The sequence below is a fragment of the Nerophis lumbriciformis genome, linkage group LG22 (genome assembly GCF_033978685.3).
Source record: "Nerophis lumbriciformis linkage group LG22, RoL_Nlum_v2.1, whole genome shotgun sequence".
Taxonomy (NCBI): Eukaryota; Metazoa; Chordata; class Actinopteri; order Syngnathiformes; family Syngnathidae; genus Nerophis; species Nerophis lumbriciformis.
In genome coordinates, this window is record NC_084569.2 from 37,580,778 (window position 1) to 37,599,101 (window position 18,324).

The following is an 18,324-nucleotide window of genomic DNA, read 5'->3' on the forward strand; positions in this document are numbered from 1 at the left end:
ATCTCCAGACCGATGTAAGCGTCAATATATACCTTGATGTTGCAGAAAAAAGACCATATATTTTTTTAACCGATTTCCGAACTCTAAATGGGTGAATTTTGGCGAATTAAACGCCTTTCTAATATTCGCTCTCGGAGCGATGACGTCACAACGGGAAGCAATCCGCCATTTTCTCAAACACCGAGTCAAATCAGCTCTGTTATTTTCCGTTTTTTCGACTGTTTTCCGTACCTTGGAGACATCATGCCTCGTCGGTGTGTTGTCGGAGGGTGTAACAACACGAACAGGGACGGATTCAAGTTGCACCAGTGGCCCAAAGATGCGAAAGTGGCAAGAAATTGGACGTTTGTTCCGCACACTTTACCGACGAAAGCTATGCTACGACAGAGATGGCAAGAATGTGTGGATATCCTGCGACACTCAAAGCAGATGCATTTCCAACGATAAAGTCAAAGAAATCTGCCGCCAGACCCCCATTGAATCTGCCGGAGTGTGTGAGGAATTCAGGGACAAAGGACCTCGGTAGCACGGCAAGCAATGGCGGCAGTTTGTTCCCGCAGACGAGCGAGCTAAACCCCCTATCGACCCTAGCTTCCCTAGCCTGCTGACATCAACTCCAAAACTGGACAGATCAGCTTTCAGGAAAAGAGCGCGGATGAGGGTATGTCTACAGAATATATTAATTGATGAAAATTGGGCTGTCTGCACTCTCAAAGTGCATGTTGTTGCCAAATGTATTTCATATGCTGTAAACCTAGTTCATAGTTGTTAGTTTCCTTTAATGCCAAACAAACACATACCAATCGTTGGTTAGAAGGCGATCGCCGAATTCGTCCTCGCTTTCTCCCGTGTCGCTGGCTGTCGTATCGTTTTCGTCGGTTTCGCTTGCATACGGTTCAAACCGATATGGCTCAATAGCTTCAGTTTCTTCTTCAATTTCGTTTTCGCTACCTGCCTCCACACTACAACCATCCGTTTCAATACATGCGTAATCTGTTGAATCGCTTAAGCCGCTGAAATCCGAGTCTGAATCCGAGCTAATGTCGCTATAGCTTGCTGTTCTTTCCGCCATGTTTGTTTGTGTTGGCTTCACTATGTGACGTCACAGGAAAATGGACGGGTGGTTAAAATCAGGCACTTTGAAGCTTTTTTTTAGGGATATTGCGTGATGGGTAAAATTTTGAAAAAAACTTCGAAAAATATAATAAGCCACTTTAATGGTTTTAACAATTCTGAAATTGTGATAATGTTCCCCTTTAAGTGCTGAGGACAGGCGGACGGTCAGCATGTCACCATTGTTCACACCATGACTTTGTTTACCTTTTGTAATGTTTTTAATGTTAATGTGATATCATAGTTCTTGCTAACTGGACAATGAAATACAGAGAAATCATTACTGCTTGTCTCAGCCATGTTTCTGCAGCGAAGTACAGCTCCGGTGGACAGCAACTTAGTGCAAAACAATATCACGAAGCGTCTGACAGACTTTTAAAACTAAAAGAAAATAAGTAGGACTTTAGAAAGTAGCAACTGTAAACAATTATTGCAATCAATAGCTTCCTACAAGTCTCATTGTGACACCATATATATTTGTATATATGAGACTCCAAAAGACTTTTGTAAATCTACAATTTTCCTTGAGTTTCTTGGACTTTAACTTGATTTTAATTATTATCAGTATTGGTCGAGCCTAAAAGTGCTGTCAAACAAGATGGATAAGACCATAAATTGTTGGATGAGAACCTTCTAGTCAGAACACTAGGGGTGTAACGGTACGTGTATTTGTATTGGATCGTTTCGGTACGGGGGTTCCGGTTCGGTTCGGAGGTGTACCGAACGAGTTTCCACACGGACATATTAAGTAGAGTACCGCACGTTGTGTAAACAATGCACAAAATTTTCTGTTTTTCTTTTTGTTTTTTGTTTTTTCTCAGTGTACATGAATGGATGTGTGTGTTGCTGGACCCGACTTGGACATTATCTGGACTGGACCTGTTTTAAAAAAAAAAAAACTTTAAATGAAGCTAATTTCATTTACAACCAGGTCTGGTGAAGATAGGGTCCTTTCTTTCCTTTTTTTTTTTTTTTTTTTTATAGATAAGATAAATAAATATTTTCTTGGATAAAAAGGAAAGTAAAACAATATAAAAATAATTAAATAAGGGAGAAAGAAGAAGAAAAAAAAAAAAGTAATTAAATGAAAATGTTAGTGGACCAGCAGCACAAACAATCAAGTGTGCTTCAGGGACTGTGTCCCTTGCAGAAGTGTTGTCCATGTTGTGGGAACCAGAATATTGATAGCAGAAAGAAACAACCCCTTTTGTGTGGGTGGGTGTGTATGAGTGTGAATGGGGGAGGGAGGTTTTTTTTTTGGGTTGATGCACTAGTTGAAAGTGTATCGTGTGTTTTTTTCTATGTTGATTTAATAAAAAAAAAAAATTAATAAAAAACAATGCACACCGAGGCACAACACACGGCATGCTAGCAGCTAACGGGCTACGATAGACTGACCATACGTCCTCTTTTCACCGGACATGTCCTCTTTTGCGGAGCTGTCAGGCCTCAAATGTCCGGCATTTTGAGTTAGGGTTGCATGTATTTTCAATGTACGTTCAGGGTTGAGAAGGGGTTAAAAACAAAACAAATTGTGAAGGTGTGCGCACGCAGCAGCATTGGTGAGGGAGGGGCAGAGACAGAGAGAGAGAGAGAGAGTTATGATAAACGCGCATGCGTCGCCAGGCTCTGCTTTTTATCCATAGATTTATCACATTTAATTTTTTATTATCTATAGCACGGGTGTCAAAAGTGTGCCCCGGAGGCCATTTGCGGCCCACAGCTAATGTTTTAAAGGCCCACGGCACATTCTAAAAATACTATTAAAATAAAAAAATATATAACAAAAGTGAAATAAAAAAGCTTCGAGGTGAAATGTAATTTAGAAAAAGTTGCAATGTTGACTAATAAAACAAAGCTGGTTTTTTTTCTTTCAAACTGTCATTGCTCAAAACATAATATTGAATCAAAACCAATGTTATTATGAATTATTGACCTATCCAAGGTTCTGATTACTTCACATCAAATATTCCACTTTGAAAAATATTTTTGGTGGAAGATTTTGCAAATTTGGTAAATAAATAACCCAAAAATGTATATTTTGTTGTTTTCTTACTGTACCGAAAATGAACCGAACCGTGACCTCTAAACCGAGGTACGTACCGAACCGAAATGTTTGTGTACCGTTAAACCCCTACAGAACACTGAAAATGTGTCTTTAATAGGTCTTCCTACATGACATTAACCAAAAACACACAGCCAAAGGAACAAACGAGTGGCTGAGGAACAAGCACAGTAAGATACTAGAGTGGTCTCGCCAGCATACTTGCCAACCTTGAGACCTCCGATTTTGGGAGGTGGGGGAGGGGCGTGGTTGGGGGCGTGGCTAAGAGGGGAGGAGTATATTTACAGCTAGAATTCACCAAGTCAAGTATTTCATATATATATAAGAAATACTTGACTTTCAGTGAATTCTAGCTATAAATATATATTTATTTTATTGTGTGTATATATATATATATATATATATATATATATATATATATATATATATATATATATATATATATATATATATATATATATATATATATATAAAATAAATACTTGAATTTCAGTGTCCATTTATTTACACATATACTTGTTGAGTTAAGGGTTGAGTTGTCCATCCTTGTTCTATTCTCTGTCACTATTTTCCTAACCATGCTGAACACCATCTCTGATGATGCATTGCTGTGTGGCACGCACAAAAGTGCTTTCATCAAATGCACCAGATGGCAGCATTGTCCTGTTTAAGAGTGTCACAACATTGCTGTTTACGGCAGACCAAAACGTGACTGCTGTTGTTGTGTGTTGTTACCGCGCTGGGAGGACGTTAATGAAACTGCCTAACAATAAACCCACATAAGGAACCAAGAACTCGCCCTCGATCATTCTACAGTTATAACGTCATTGGGCAGGCACACCGTTTATATTGTGGGAAATTCAGGCGGACTCAAGTGTGTGAGTCTGTTCTGAAGTCTACAGTAAAGAGACGTATTTCATCCCCTCACCTGTTTATTGCCTCCAACTCAATATATTACAACAACATTGCTCCATGTGGACCCTCCAGGTCCGCATGGAGCTGGAGGGGGCGTGGCCTCCAGGTCCGCCTGAATTTCGGGAGATTTTCGGGAGAGGCGCTGAATTTCGGGAGTCTCCCGGAAAATCCGGGAGGGTTGGCAAGTATGCTCGCCAGTCTGCAGACCTTAATCACACAAAGAATCAGTGGAGGGAGCTGAAACGTCAGGTTGCCAAGCAACATAATTTAAACTTTCAAGATTTGGAGTATCTTTAAAGACGCAGGGAACAAAATTCCTTCTGAGGCGAGCGCGACATTGTTGACAAACATCTGACCGCTGTGCTTGCTAACAAGGGCTTCTCCTTCAAGTACAAAGTCACTTTCTGCTCACGGATCCAATGGTTTTTCTCCTCAGTAAATACAAATACGTTTATACATTCTGAACATTCTGGTCAGACATATGTGACCAGGAGTGTATGTTTTAAGTCATGTGACTATAATATTGCATTTGCTCTTTCTCACTGCACATTTCTCCAGGTACCGCTGGGGCAGGTCATACTGATAAGTTGGGGCGCCTCAGGCACTTGTGTGATGAATACAAAATCTGGCTCCATATGGAGGGGTGAGTCTTTTATTCTAATGTGGGCGTCTAATGGGATCTCCTATCAAATTTATTAAAGGACATTACATGTATAGCGAGTGCAGATGAAAAACTACAAATCTGATAAGCTGCAGATCAGAATCAATGCATAATAGTAGCAGGCTGATTGGTGGAAGTGATTATCGTAATTGCAGCTTTTAAGTGTTGATTGCAATTTGCTAGTCTCTATTTGTAGCTTGTATTAAATAAAACTCACAATTTGTTATGTCATGTTAATTTGACTTCTTCTTTAGGGTCAACTTGGCTACCCTGGTGCTGGGTCAGGTCAACTCTGCTATAATGGTAAACCCTGATATTATATATATTATATAATTGTATTTATTTTGGGGAATTGTATTTAATATTTTATAGTTTTGGTACCCATCCCTGCTAGCAAGGTGTTTCATAACTTCAAAATAATACAAGCAATAACCGGTATACAAACAAGCATAATTCATGACCAGATGCTCTTGTAGCAACCGCAAGCAGTAAGGGTGGGTTCAAACACATCCCCGATGCTTACCATCAACACCGGAGTCCCACAGGGATGTGTGTTGAGCCTTTTCCTGTACACACTCTACACCAGGGGTGCTCATTACGTCGATCGCGAGCTACCGGTCGATCGTGGAGATTGTGTCAGTCGATCACTAGCCAGTCATTAAAAAATAGTCCTAAAAATGAGCGATCATAAATCTTCACTATGACGTCACTTGATTGACATTCACGGCACCCGAGGGTCTTCTGAGATGACGCTGGCTGCTGCCAGCTCATTAAAATTACCGACTGGAAGGCGAGAAACACTTTATTTCAACAGACTCTGGCGCCGTACCTGTCGTCAAAACTCCAAAGACCGACTGCACAGTTGCGCTAACAAAATAAGAGTCTCAGAAAGCTGGCGTGCACAAGCTAGCAAGCTACGGAGTTTGCCGACAATGTATTTCTTGTAAAGTGTATACAAAGGAGTACGGAAGCTGGACAAATAAGATACCAAAAACCAACCACTTTCATGTGGTATTGGACAGAAAGGAGGACTTTTTTCCTCCTCCATTCGAAAATGTGGACGTTATCAGCACCACTGTCTGATTCCAATCAATGCAAGTCATCAGAATCAGGTAATACACCAACTTATATTCTTGTCTTCATGAAAGAAAGGAATCTATATGTGTTAAACATGCTTGTATTATCTCTAAACACCTTTAACTTGTTAACAATATTAACTATATGTGTTAAACATGCTTGCATTATCTTTAAACACCTTTAACTTGTTAACAATATTAACTATATGTTAAACATGCTTGCATTATCTTTAAACACCTTTAACTTGTTAACAATATTAACTATATGTATTAAACATACTTGTATTATCATTAAACACCTTTAATTTTTTAACAATATTAACTATATGTGTTAAACATGCTTGCATAATCATTAAACACCTTTAACTTGTTAACAAAAACATATATTTCATAAATAAGTAAATATAAATTATATGTATGAATGAGGTAGATCCCCACAACTTGATCAATTGAACAGTAGCTCGCCTGCAGAAAAAGTGTGAGCACCCCTGCTCTACACCAATGACTGCCGTAGCATCTCACCCACCACAACATACTTAAAATACTCGGATGACACAGCCATTCTTGCACTCCTCTCCAATAGTCAATCCATCCTGGACTATCATAACACAGTCAAACATTTCACAGAGTCATGCACAGCCAGTTATCTGGAAATCAATGTCAATAAAACAGAAGAAATATGGTTCAACCCCCCCCCCCCCCAGCACCCCATCATCATAAACACACAAACAGTTAAAACAGTTGACACTTTTAAATACCTGGGCGTAACCTTGGACAATAAACTCACCTTTGATCAGCACACCACGGACATTCAAAAAAGAAGTCAACAAAGACTGTCAGCCATCCGTAAACTTAAAGGACTATACGGTGCACCTCACCTCCTGTTATTACTGTACCAAAGCTTTGTTCAACCCATCCTTCTGTACTGTTCCACATGTTTTTTCACCATGCTTTCTGTAACCAACCGGACCAAACTCACACGCATTACAAACATAGCAGCTAAAATCATCGGCCTACCCACACCTAACATTTCAGATTTAAACCACAGGTCCATCATTCGACTGGCAAACACAATAGTCCAGGATATCACTCACCCACTACACCTAGGGATGTCCCGATCCGATATTTGGATCGGCTGCTGATATTTGCCAAAAATAGCGTATCGGCAAGGCATGGGAAAATGCCGATCCAGATCCAGTTTAAAAAAAAACTCCGGTCCGTGTTTTCCAACGCTCCGATTTAAATAATACATTCCACTTTTCTGCTGCTCCGTAATTTCCGTTCCGCATTTTCCAGCACACCTTCAACACATCCACAGGTCTGAATTCTCACGCAGTTGCTTTTAGCTGCTGGCATTACATGACAGGCTCTTCTCACTCTTTTCTGTGTCTCCCTCTCACAGACAGCAAGCGCACCTTCTTACACACGTCACATACTGTCACGTCACACGTCACATACTGTCACGTCATATGTCACATACGTATACGTACTCCCCGAGCAGAGAGGTAGCAGCACGGCTAACGTTAGCTGTGATGCTAGCGCAGCCGTGCGAGCAACGCTCCCTCTAAGGTAAATAAAAATATAAGCGCATAACAATTTTCGACACACGGACACGACAGAGAAAACAGTTTTCGTCATCATTGTTCAAATATTGTGACGTCTGTCGAGACGCTTATCTCCATTCGGTGCCACACGTCCACACCATCAAAATGCCGAGGCAAAAATTTCCACATCAACACCGTATGAAAAAATGAGTGATTTTTTTAGTTGTGATTTCCTTCTCTGCATGAAAGTTTAAAAGTAGCATATATTAATGCAGTATGAAGAAGAATGTTTTAATGTAGACATGCAAGCCTTGAAAGAAAATTTTGAAAATCAAGACTACATTTCCTGCAAATGGGTGCATTTCTACCCTATATTTTAACTTTAGATTTATTCTCATATCAAACTCTTTTGGCTGTCTTTTTGACACTTACATCCGGCGCCCCCCTCCACACCCTGGATTATAAATAATGTAAATAATTCAATGTGATTATCTTGTGTGATGACTGTATTATGATGATAGTATATATCTGATAGTATATATCTGTATCATGAATCAATTTAAGTGGACCCCGACTTAAACAAGTTGAAAAACTTATTGGGGTGTTACCATTTAGTGGTCAATTGTACGGAATATGTACTTCACTGTGCAACCTACTAATAAAAGTCTCAATCAATCAATCCAAACACATAGAATCATCATACTGCTGTGATTATATGCATCAAGTGTTCATTCAAGGCTAAGGCAAAATATCGAGATATATATCGTGTATCGCAATATGGCCTTAAAATATCGCAATATTAAAAAAAGGCCATATCGCCCAGCCCTTGTTTCAATGATGCCATTTCTGTTTGTCATGTATAATTTTGTCTATTTTGTGTTTATCCTTGAATAAACAGGTCAGTTTCTTGTTACCAACCATTGTGTATTATTCAAACTCCCCTAATTCAGCTGGCTAGTTGTTATCAAGAGTACTAAAACCCTTTTCAACATGATTCTGACAACTAAGTAGGCTAAATAGCTTTAAACTTTAATACATGCTCGGATAGGCCAGTATCGGTCAGTATCGGTATCGGTCAGTATCGGTATCGGATCGGAAATGCAAAAACAATATCGGTATCGGATCGGAAGTGCAAAAACCTGGATCGGGACATCCCTAACTACACCAATACATCATCCCACTACCATCAGGGCGCAGGTACAGAACCATCAAATTCCGGAGGGCCCGCCTCAAGAAAAACCTTATCCCTGCAGCTATAGCCGCCCTTAACAGCAGGCCCGGCCGACCTGTCTGACAAGCCTGTAAATGTGTTGGTCATGTATGATGTCTTTTTGTTATTTTTGTTTAGTGATGTGTAATGTTTATTGTTTAAATGTACGGCCCCAACGGGGACCAATAAATCTAAAACCTAAAATCTAATCTAACCATTTCTGTATTTGAAATGTCACTGTCGTCGCTGATTTTTGTGTCGTCGGTCAGTTTTCATAGGGCACATGTGCTGTATACAGACAACCATTATCACTGCCATTCATGCCTATGAGCATTTTAGAGTCTTATTTTGCGTTAATCTTTCTCTTCCCCTGCTAGGTAGCAACCAGAAGTGACAGTATGACACTGACGCCAGGTTTGTGGCTCGGACTGCCTGCTGTAACTGCCGTGACTCTCTATAGACATGAAGACCCGGCGCTGGTAGGCTGCTAGAACTACTATGGATTGCTTCATCAAACCCCTCCATAGTGCATATGAGATATTTTTTTTGGTTTTAATGTGTCCATGTATTATTGACTCACTGCTGTTTCTGGGTCTGTGTCTTAGGCTCTTGCTGCCGGTTTGACCTCCAGTCAGCCTGTGGAGAAGATGCGAGCGTTACCTCTTTGGCTGTCTCTGCAGTATCTTGGTTTCTATGGAATTGTTGAGAAGATAAGACACGCCACTGAGCTGGTGAGCAGAAAGTGTGTCTTTACTTTGAGTTGTAAAGATGATAATATAGGAGTATGTGATAAAATCTTTGTGAGATTAATGATTCCTGAAATTGTGATAATGTTCCCCTGGTGGTTAGTGGAGCTCCCCCTGGTGTTGTGGTTATGGCGGTCATTTACGTTATGGAAGTAGTTTGACATGTACTTCGGTATCAGGGAGGTGTAGCGGATTTTATAGACTAGGCTCAGTGCAAGTTGTTTTACTCTGTCCTCCACCCTGAGCCAGCCCACTTTGGAGAAGTGGGTAGGAGTGAGGTGTGATCTGGGGTGGAGGTCTAGAAGTAATCTGACTAGCTTGTTCTGGGATGTTTGGAGTCTAGATTTGAGGGTTTTGGAGGTGCTAGGGTACCAGGAGGTGCAAGCGTAATCGAAAAAGGGTTGAACGAGCATTCCCGCTAGAATCTTCAAGGTGCTTTTGTTGACCAGAGAGGAGATTCTGAAGATAAATCTTGTTCGTTGGTTGACCTTTTTGATTACCTTGGTTGCCATTTTATCACAGGAAAGATTAGCCTCTAGAATGGAACTTAGGTAGGTGACCTCATCTTTCCTGGTGATAACAAAGTCACCCACTTTTATAGTGAAGTCACTGACTTGTTTTAGATTGATTTGGGACCCAAATAGGATGTATTCCATTTATCTAAGTGTATGGATAGTTTATGGGGATAGCCAGGTGCTAATACTACGGAGTTCAGCACTTAGCATTCTGCTCTGGTGCCATGCCAAGGGTCCTTCCTGGGGTGTGTGCAACCCTGGTGACCACATACAAGAAATGTCTGACCTCTGTCTTTGCCAACACAGGTTTCTCCATTAAGTATTGAGCCACGTTTGCCTTAAGATTAAATACGTTTTCTTTTCTTCATTTGTCCTTTTTTTCTATATTTTCTTAATAAACCTACCATTAAAAATATCGACAGTTAGTATCTTTGTAAAGTTTGAAAGTGCAACATCGGCAGGGGATCAAATACATATTCATTCCCTCTCTCTTGATTTGATGTAAGCAGAATCATAATGTTTAACTTTTTGTGTCTCACCTCTAGAGCCAACAATTGCTGCTAAAGCTCAATTCTGTGACCTCCGTCAGGACATTGGTAAGTTATCTTGTGATTTTTAATAATTTATTATGGTAATAATAAAGTTGGTTGTGAGTGAAGAACATCCAAAAGGTAATAATTAAGGAACCCTCTGAAGCTGGGGGGTGTCAAACGTACAACCGGAACAGGTTTAATCCGGCCCGCGCTCCGCAAGATGAGTTCGCTAAGTATAAAAATGAGCTGCAATTTTTCATGAAATAAACTGCTGTTCTAAATAAAGCCACTGGGTGTCGCTATAGCAATTCTGTAGGCAAGCCAACGGTTTTAGGCAGAGGCCAAGCAAACATGTTAAAGGGGAACATTATCACCAGACCTATGTAAGCGTCAATATATACCTTGATGTTGCAGAAAAAAGACCATATATTTTTTTAACCGATTTCCGAACTCTAAATGGGTGAATTTTGGCGAATTAAACGCCTTTCTAATATTCGCTCTCGGAGCGATGACGTCACATCGTGAAGCAATCCGCCATTTTCTCAAACACCGAGTCAAATCAGCTCTGTTATTTTCCGTTTTTTCAACTGTTTTCCGTACCTTGAAGACATCATGCCTCGTCGGTGTGTTGTCGGAGGGTGTAACAACACGAACAGGGACGGATTCAAGTTGCACCAGCGGCCCAAAGATGCGAAAGTGGCAAGAAATTGGACGTTTGTTCCGCACACTTTACCGACGAAAGCTATGCTACGACAGAGATGGCAAGAATGTGTGGATATCCTGCGACACTCAAAGCAGATGCATTTCCAACAATAAAGTCAAAGAAATCTGCCGCCAGACCCCCATTGAATCTGCCGGAGTGTGTGAGCAATTCAGGGACAAAGGACCTCGGTAGCACGGCAAGCAATGGCGGCAGTTGGTTCCCGCAGACGACCGAGCTATCGACCCTAGCTTCCCTGGCCTGCTGACATCAACTCCAAAACTGGACAGATCAGCTTTCAGGAAAAGAGCGCGGATGAGGGTATGTCTACAGAATATATTAATTGATGAAAATTGGGCTGTCTGCACTCTCAAAGTGCATGTTGTTGCCAAATGTATTTCATATGCTGTAAACCTAGTTCATAGTTGTTAGTTTCTTTTAATGCCAAACAAACACATACCAATCGTTGGTTAGAAGGCGATCGCCGAATTCGTCCTCGCTTTCTCCCGTGTCGCTGGCTGTCGTGTCGTTTTCATCGGTTTCGCTTGCATACGGTTCAAACCGATATGGCTCAATAGCTTCAGTTTCTTCTTCAATTTCGTTTTCGCTACCTGCCTCCACACTACAACCATCCGTTTCAATACATGCGTAATCTGTTGAATCGCTTAAGCCGCTGAAATCCGAGTCTGAATCCGAGCTAATGTCGCTATAGCTTGCTGTTCTTTCCGCCATGTTTGTTTGTGTTGGCATCACAAGGGAGAGGGGGCAGAAAAGAAAAGAACCGGCAGATCAACTGGTCTAAATAGGGGGTCTATTTAAAGGCTGGAGTATACAAATGAGTTTTAAGATGGGATTTCAATGCTTCTACTGAGGTAGCATCTCTAACTGTTACCGGGAGGGCATTCCATAGTACTGGAGCCCCAATAGAAAACGCTCAAGAATGACTATATTATCCCACCGCGACTTGATGAAAGGGTCTTTTTCAAATAGGTCATGGTTATGTGCAGAATGTTCACTGTAAAGCTGCACAGTGTCGATAAGATGTGAGTAAGTGGTTATAATAGTCAGTATGGGTTGCCTTGGTTTCAGGGAGTGGGGTCGCCGATCCCGCCCATCTCTGGGGCACCCCTACGAGACCTTCTGGGCTCTCTCATGCTCTCTATTGTAGGTGGGACCTGTCTGTCTTCACCTTTCTCTTTGCCTCTTGCCTATTTGTTTTATCCTTTCTGTCTCCTTTTAATTTCTGAAACATTTTCCCTCACCCACATCAGCTCAGCGGTATTTGGGTCTTCATTCGCTGATGGACTGTTCACTTCTTCCTTATTGTTTTTAGGGTGTTCAACACAAGCATCTTCTTAGAGGTACTTCAGGAAATGCCTTTGCACTTATTTTTTGGGTAGAAAAATTCAAGGGTCATAAATATTCAAGGAATATGACAGTTGCTGCTCATTTCTTTCTCAATTCAAAATCTGTTGATTGTCAGCAACATTAGACCCGTATTTTCCGCACCATAAGCCGCCCTGGGTTATAAGCCGCGCCTTCAATGAACGGCATATTTCAAAACTTTGTCCACCTATAAGCCGCCCCGTGTTATAAGCCGCATCTAACTGCGCTAAAGGAATGTCAAAAAAACAGTCAGATAGGTCAGTCAAACTTTAATAATATATTAAAAACCAGCGTGATGTGGGCGCGCATGGAGTCGTATATCAACATGGACGGAGCTGCGTAAAAAAAGCCACCCGGCCTCTTCGCGTAAACTTACCTTAACCACTCGCTCATCTTTTCTTCATCCATCCATCCCTTCGAGTTAGCTTTTATGATGACGCCGGCTGGAAAGGTCTCTTTTGGCAAGGTCTTCCTTTTGAATATCACCATGGGTGGAAGTTTCTGGCCATTAGCATGGCAAGCTAGAACCACAGTGAAGGATGACTTCTCATTCCCTGTGGTGCGAATATTCACCGTACGTGCTCCCGTTGTATCCACAGTGCGGTTCACAGGAATATCAAAAGTCAGTGGAACCTCGTCCATGTTGATAATGTTCTCTGGCCGGATCTTTTTTTCAGCTATCTTGTTTTTACAATATGCACGGAAAGTAGCCAGCTTTTCTTGAAAGTCTTTAGGCAGTTGCTGTGAAATAGTAGTCCGTGTGCGGATGGAGAGATTGCGTCTTTTCATGAACCGGAAACCTGTCGCTTAGTAGGAGCCATTTTGTGGTCTTTACAGATGTAAACACACAAAGGAAATTAAACGTAATATCCGCGCGCTTCTTCTTCTTCTATGGGGGCGGGTGGTTGCTTACAGTAGAAGAAGAAGCGCTTCCTGTTCTATGGGGGCGGGTGCTTACCTTGGCGGTAGCTTGCGTAGAAGAAGAAGAAGCACTTCCTCTTCTACGGGGAAAAAAGATGGCGGCTGTTTACCGTAGTTGCGAGACCGAAACTTTATGAAAATGAATCTTAATATTAATCCATATATAAAGCGCACCGGGTTATAAGCCGCACTGTCAGCTTTTGAGTAAATTTGTGGTTTTTAGGTGCGGCTAATAGTGCGGAAAATACGGTACTTGTGTCGACAGTTAGTGCTGTAGAATGAGGGTCCTCAACCTTCTTGAATCTTCAAGAAGATGCTTCTTGTTCCATGCTTTAGATTATACCGAACCCCAAATTCTTGCTGCTGATGTTTAACTTTCATTCCATTGCAGCATACACCATACATTTTTAACTTGTATGCCTGTGCCTGTCTTGCACATTGGAAGAAGCATACCTGCCAACTACTCCGGTTTTCCCGTAATTAGTACGGTTTTCATCAACCTATTCCGGGTTACGGTTGCAGTGATAAAAAATAGTTTTTCATTAATTAAAAAAATATTTATTTTTTTTAAGTTTTATTCACGAAATCGCGTAACAACAATGACAATCGACACTGCTTCCCGTAACTTCCTATCGAGCCATTCCGAATGCCATGCGCGAGGCTATTTATAGCACCGCTGCCAAGCACGAGGCACCAGTTGCCATTGTTTCCAAACGAGCGAACGATCATGGAATCAGCCGGAGAAAAATCGCATACGAGTCTTAAACCGAAAAGAAAACTGCAGTCATTCCGTGAAGAATATTCAAAAGCCTATCCGGGAATAATTATCCGTTCCAAAAAGGGTGAAAACTACGCGAATTGCACCTTGTGCAGACAAGATTTTTCGATCGGACACGGAGGAATTAGCGATGTAAAAGACCACGTTGGGACAAAAAAACACAAGTCTAATGCCGTTGCTAGCGATACAAGTGGAAAACTTTCAACGTTTTTCGTCGCCCAAACAGATTCTTTGGATGTGATAAATGCCGAAGTTTTATTTACGGAGGCAATAAAAGGTAATGACACCAATGTTATCTATTGGAATTGTTTAGTACTGTTATACTGTTAAAAGTGTTTATACTATTTATGCTTTCAAGTCCAAGTTGAAGAAATCTTGTTAAATGTTGACAGCATAACTACCAAAATACAGAAGTATGTCCTTAATATTTTTGCAGTGCTATTTCTGTTGAAAAGTTCAAATGATTACATTAGAGATGTGATGTGCCACTTTTCAAGTGTCTGATGGCTTCAATTAATTTTCATTAATTTTTCATATTTTGAATTCTTTTGAAAGGCTTACAAAAAAAACTACATTTGAATTGTAATTCCATGCTATTGACAGGACTATTAATTTTAATGAAGTTAGCTTACCATGTTTACAGTATGATAATTGTGATAGAAATGTGAATTTTAGGCACAGAATATTTTTTACAATTGAACAAGGCAGTAGATTATACACGCTTGGACAGAAAGTTTAATGGAATTGTTTAGTACTGTTTTACCATTTGTTTACTGTAAAAAGTGTTTATACTGTTTATACTTTCAATTAACAAATTGAAGTCTTGTGAAAGGTTGACAGGATAACTGGCATTAACTGTCAAAATCATTTCAAACTATTGAAGTTAGCTTACAGAATAAACATGTCAATCAACCCATATGATTTTTGCTGTAATATTTTTGTTTTGAAAAGTCACTGTGACTGATAGAAAAGTGATGGTTTTAGCAACATTTTAACCTGTCTGAATGCTAATAATCATTTTGCGTCGGGGGGCGAAGGAACCCCCCCACCAGGACTTTGTCCTGGACCTACCGGGGCCTGCGGCCCTTGGACCCTGGCTACTAGGTTTTTCTGATTTCAAAAGTTGGCAGGTATGAAGAAGCCTTGCAATGGAGGGAGAGAAGGGTTTAATGTTAATAATTAGACCACTTCGCTGCTCACTGTCTTTTTAATGTCCTTTCACATGTTCAAAGACAGCATCTTTAATCCTTAACGATGGTCGCGACATTCAATGCAGCCAATTTTCATTTCTACACACAAGTATTTTATGATCACAATTACTTTCCTTTTCTTTGATGCATTGCCATCAGAAGAGTCTCCCTCACACATGGAATGGATTGGAATACTTAACTAAAAAGAACAATGTACATATTCTCCCACAGCACGCACATAACTAGTTTTTTTTTTTTAGCATTAATAATTTATGTCAGTGCGCCATGACCACAAAACATTATAACAAACAATATCGTAAAACAAGGGTCACCTTTATAATTAAACCGGAAACAAATACTCTGCGTATTTAATTTAAACTACAAACCCCGTTTCCATATGAGTTGGGAAATTGTTTTAGATGTAAATATAAACGGAATACAATAATTTGTAAATCCTTTTCAACCCATATTCAGTTGAATATGCTACAAAGACAACATATTTGATGTTCAAACTGATAAACATTTTTTTTTTTTTGCAAATAATCATTAACTTTAGAATTTGATGCCAGCAACACGTGACAAAGAAGTTGGGAAAGGTGGCAATAAATACTGATAAAGTTGAGGAATGCTCATCAAACACTTATTTGGAACATCCCACAGGTGAACAGGCAAATTGGGAACAGGTGGGTGCCATGATTGGGTATAAAGTAGATTCCATGAAATGCTCAGTCATTCACAAACAAGGATGGGGCGAGGGTCACCACTTTGTCAACAAATGCGTGAGCAAATTGTTGAACAGTTTAAGAAAAACCTTTCTCAACCAGCTATTGCAAGGAATTTAGGGATTTCACCATCTACGCTCCGTAATATCATCAAAGGGTTCAGAGAATCTGGAGAAATCACTGCATGTAAGCAGCTAAGCCCGTGACCTTCGATCCCTCAGGCTGTACTGCATCAACAAGCGACATCAGTGTGTAAAGGATATCACCACATGGGCTCAGGAACACTTCAGAAACCCACTGTCAGTAACTACAGTTGGTCGCTACATCTGTAAGTGCAAGTTAAAACTCTCCTATGCAAGGCAAAAACCGTTTATCAACAACACCCAGAAACACCGTCGGCTTCGCTGGGCCTGAGCTCATCTAAGATGGACTGATACAAAGTGGAAAAGTGTTCTGTGGTCTGACGAGTCCACATTTGATATTGTTTTTGGAAACTGTGGACGTCGTGTCCTCCGGACCAAAGAGGAAAAGAACCATCCGGATTGTTATAGGCGCAAAGTGTAAAAGCCAGCATGTGTGATGGTATGGGGGTGTATTAGTGCCCAAAACATGGGTGACTTACACATCTGTGAAGGCGCCATTAATGCTGAAAGGTACATACAGGTTTTGGAGTAACATATGTTGACATCCAAGCAACGTTACCATGGTCGCCCCTGCTTATTTCAGCAAGACAATGCCAAGCCACGTGTTACATCAACGTGGCTTCATAGTAAAAGAGTGCGGGTACTAGACTGGCCTGCCTGTAGTCCAGACCTGTCTCCCGTTGAAAATGTGTGGCACATTATGAAGCCTAAAATACCACAACGGAGACCCCCGGACTGTTGAACAACCTAAGCTGTACATCAAGCAAGAATGGGAAAGAATTCCACCTGAGAAGCTTCAAAAATGTGTCTCCTCAGTTCCCAAACGTTTACTGAGTGTTGTTAAAAGGAAAGGCCATGTAACACAGTGGTGAACATGCCCTTTCCCAACTAATTTGGCACGTGTTGCAGCCATGAAATTCTAAGTAAATTATTTTTTGCAAAAAAAAAAAAAAAATTTTTATGAGTTTGAACATCAAATATGTTGTCTTTGTAGTGCATTCAATTGAATATGGGTTGAAAATGATTTGCAAATCATTGTATTCCGTTTATATTTACATCTAACACAATTTCCCAACTCATATGGAAACGGGGTTTGTAGTACTGACTACCTCATTAACTTGGTAGCATGATTAAAAGCTCATTTTTAAACCTTTACAATATTAAAGATGTTGTCATTAAAAACAAGGGAATGGGGATTTCAATTATTTGATGCTTTACCAATTCATCCGCCCTGTCCTTTTTATCTAATTAGAATTGCTGTATTGTTAAACAGCTACCGACCAAAGATTGGATACCATTTTTTTTTAAATACAAAGCAGTTGCTTCATTCAGATTCAAACAAATGTACATTTAAGTTAAAATGGACAAACATGTTTTTACTGAAACAGTAAAAACATCCGCATGATCACATCACTTGAACTGATATCTTGTTGCATGTCTTACAGTTGTCAGCATTGAAATGGGATCATAATGATCATCAAATCTCCAATAAGCAATCTGTGTTTGTGTGTGCATCTCTAACAGGTGGAAGATGAACTCAGCTCTTCTGTGATACTGATCAAATTTTCAACGGACAGTAGTGCAGGTATGTGTCTCAAAGAGCACACTATAATGTCCACGACCCTGCCAAAAACAAAGGTCACACACATCATTATTTGCATTGACTGCGTTTGGCTGTGATTATGGCACATATTTATTCACACGCAGCCAATCAGTCATTAACAGAGTGTTATGTGTGCTTGTTACTGTTTTGCTGCTTGGCTTATAGCTAACAGTGTGGCAGAGTTAGGTAAATAAGAGGTACATGCTTATAACTCTTGCAGTCCAAAGGTAGTTGGTGCCTGTCGTGGCGGTAATCCTAGAACCCGTTGGTGGACACCGGCGGTGAGGGATGCCGTCAAGCTGAAGAAGGAGTCCTATTGGGTTCTTTTGGCTCATAGGACTCCTGAGGCAGCGGACAGGTACCGACAGGCCAAGCGGTGTGCGGCTTCAGCGGTTGCGGAGGCAAAAACTCGGACATGGGAGGAGTTCGGGGAAGCCATGGAAAACGACTTCCGGACGGCTTCGAAGCGATTCTGGACCACCATCCGCCGCCTCAGGAAGGGG

The 18,324-nt window shown here is 40.7% G+C and overlaps 1 protein-coding gene across 2 annotated transcripts in view; it reads left to right on the top strand.

Moving 5' to 3' along the window:
• pdxdc1 (pyridoxal-dependent decarboxylase domain containing 1) overlaps nt 1–18,324 on the top strand; it is a 101,895-nt gene that overhangs the window by 39,994 nt on the left and 43,577 nt on the right. For both annotated transcript variants that reach the window (XR_009816700.2, XM_061973822.2), the window contains exons 9-14: nt 4,652–4,736; nt 5,009–5,057; nt 8,962–9,063; nt 9,190–9,315; nt 10,391–10,441; nt 17,743–17,803. Coding sequence is in view for 1 of the 2 variants with exons in the window: in XM_061973822.2 (XP_061829806.1) it covers nt 4,652–4,736; nt 5,009–5,057; nt 8,962–9,063; nt 9,190–9,315; nt 10,391–10,441; nt 17,743–17,803 (474 nt within the window). In the remaining variant the exon portion in view is untranslated. The remainder of the gene's footprint in view (nt 1–4,651; nt 4,737–5,008; nt 5,058–8,961; nt 9,064–9,189; nt 9,316–10,390; nt 10,442–17,742; nt 17,804–18,324) is intronic.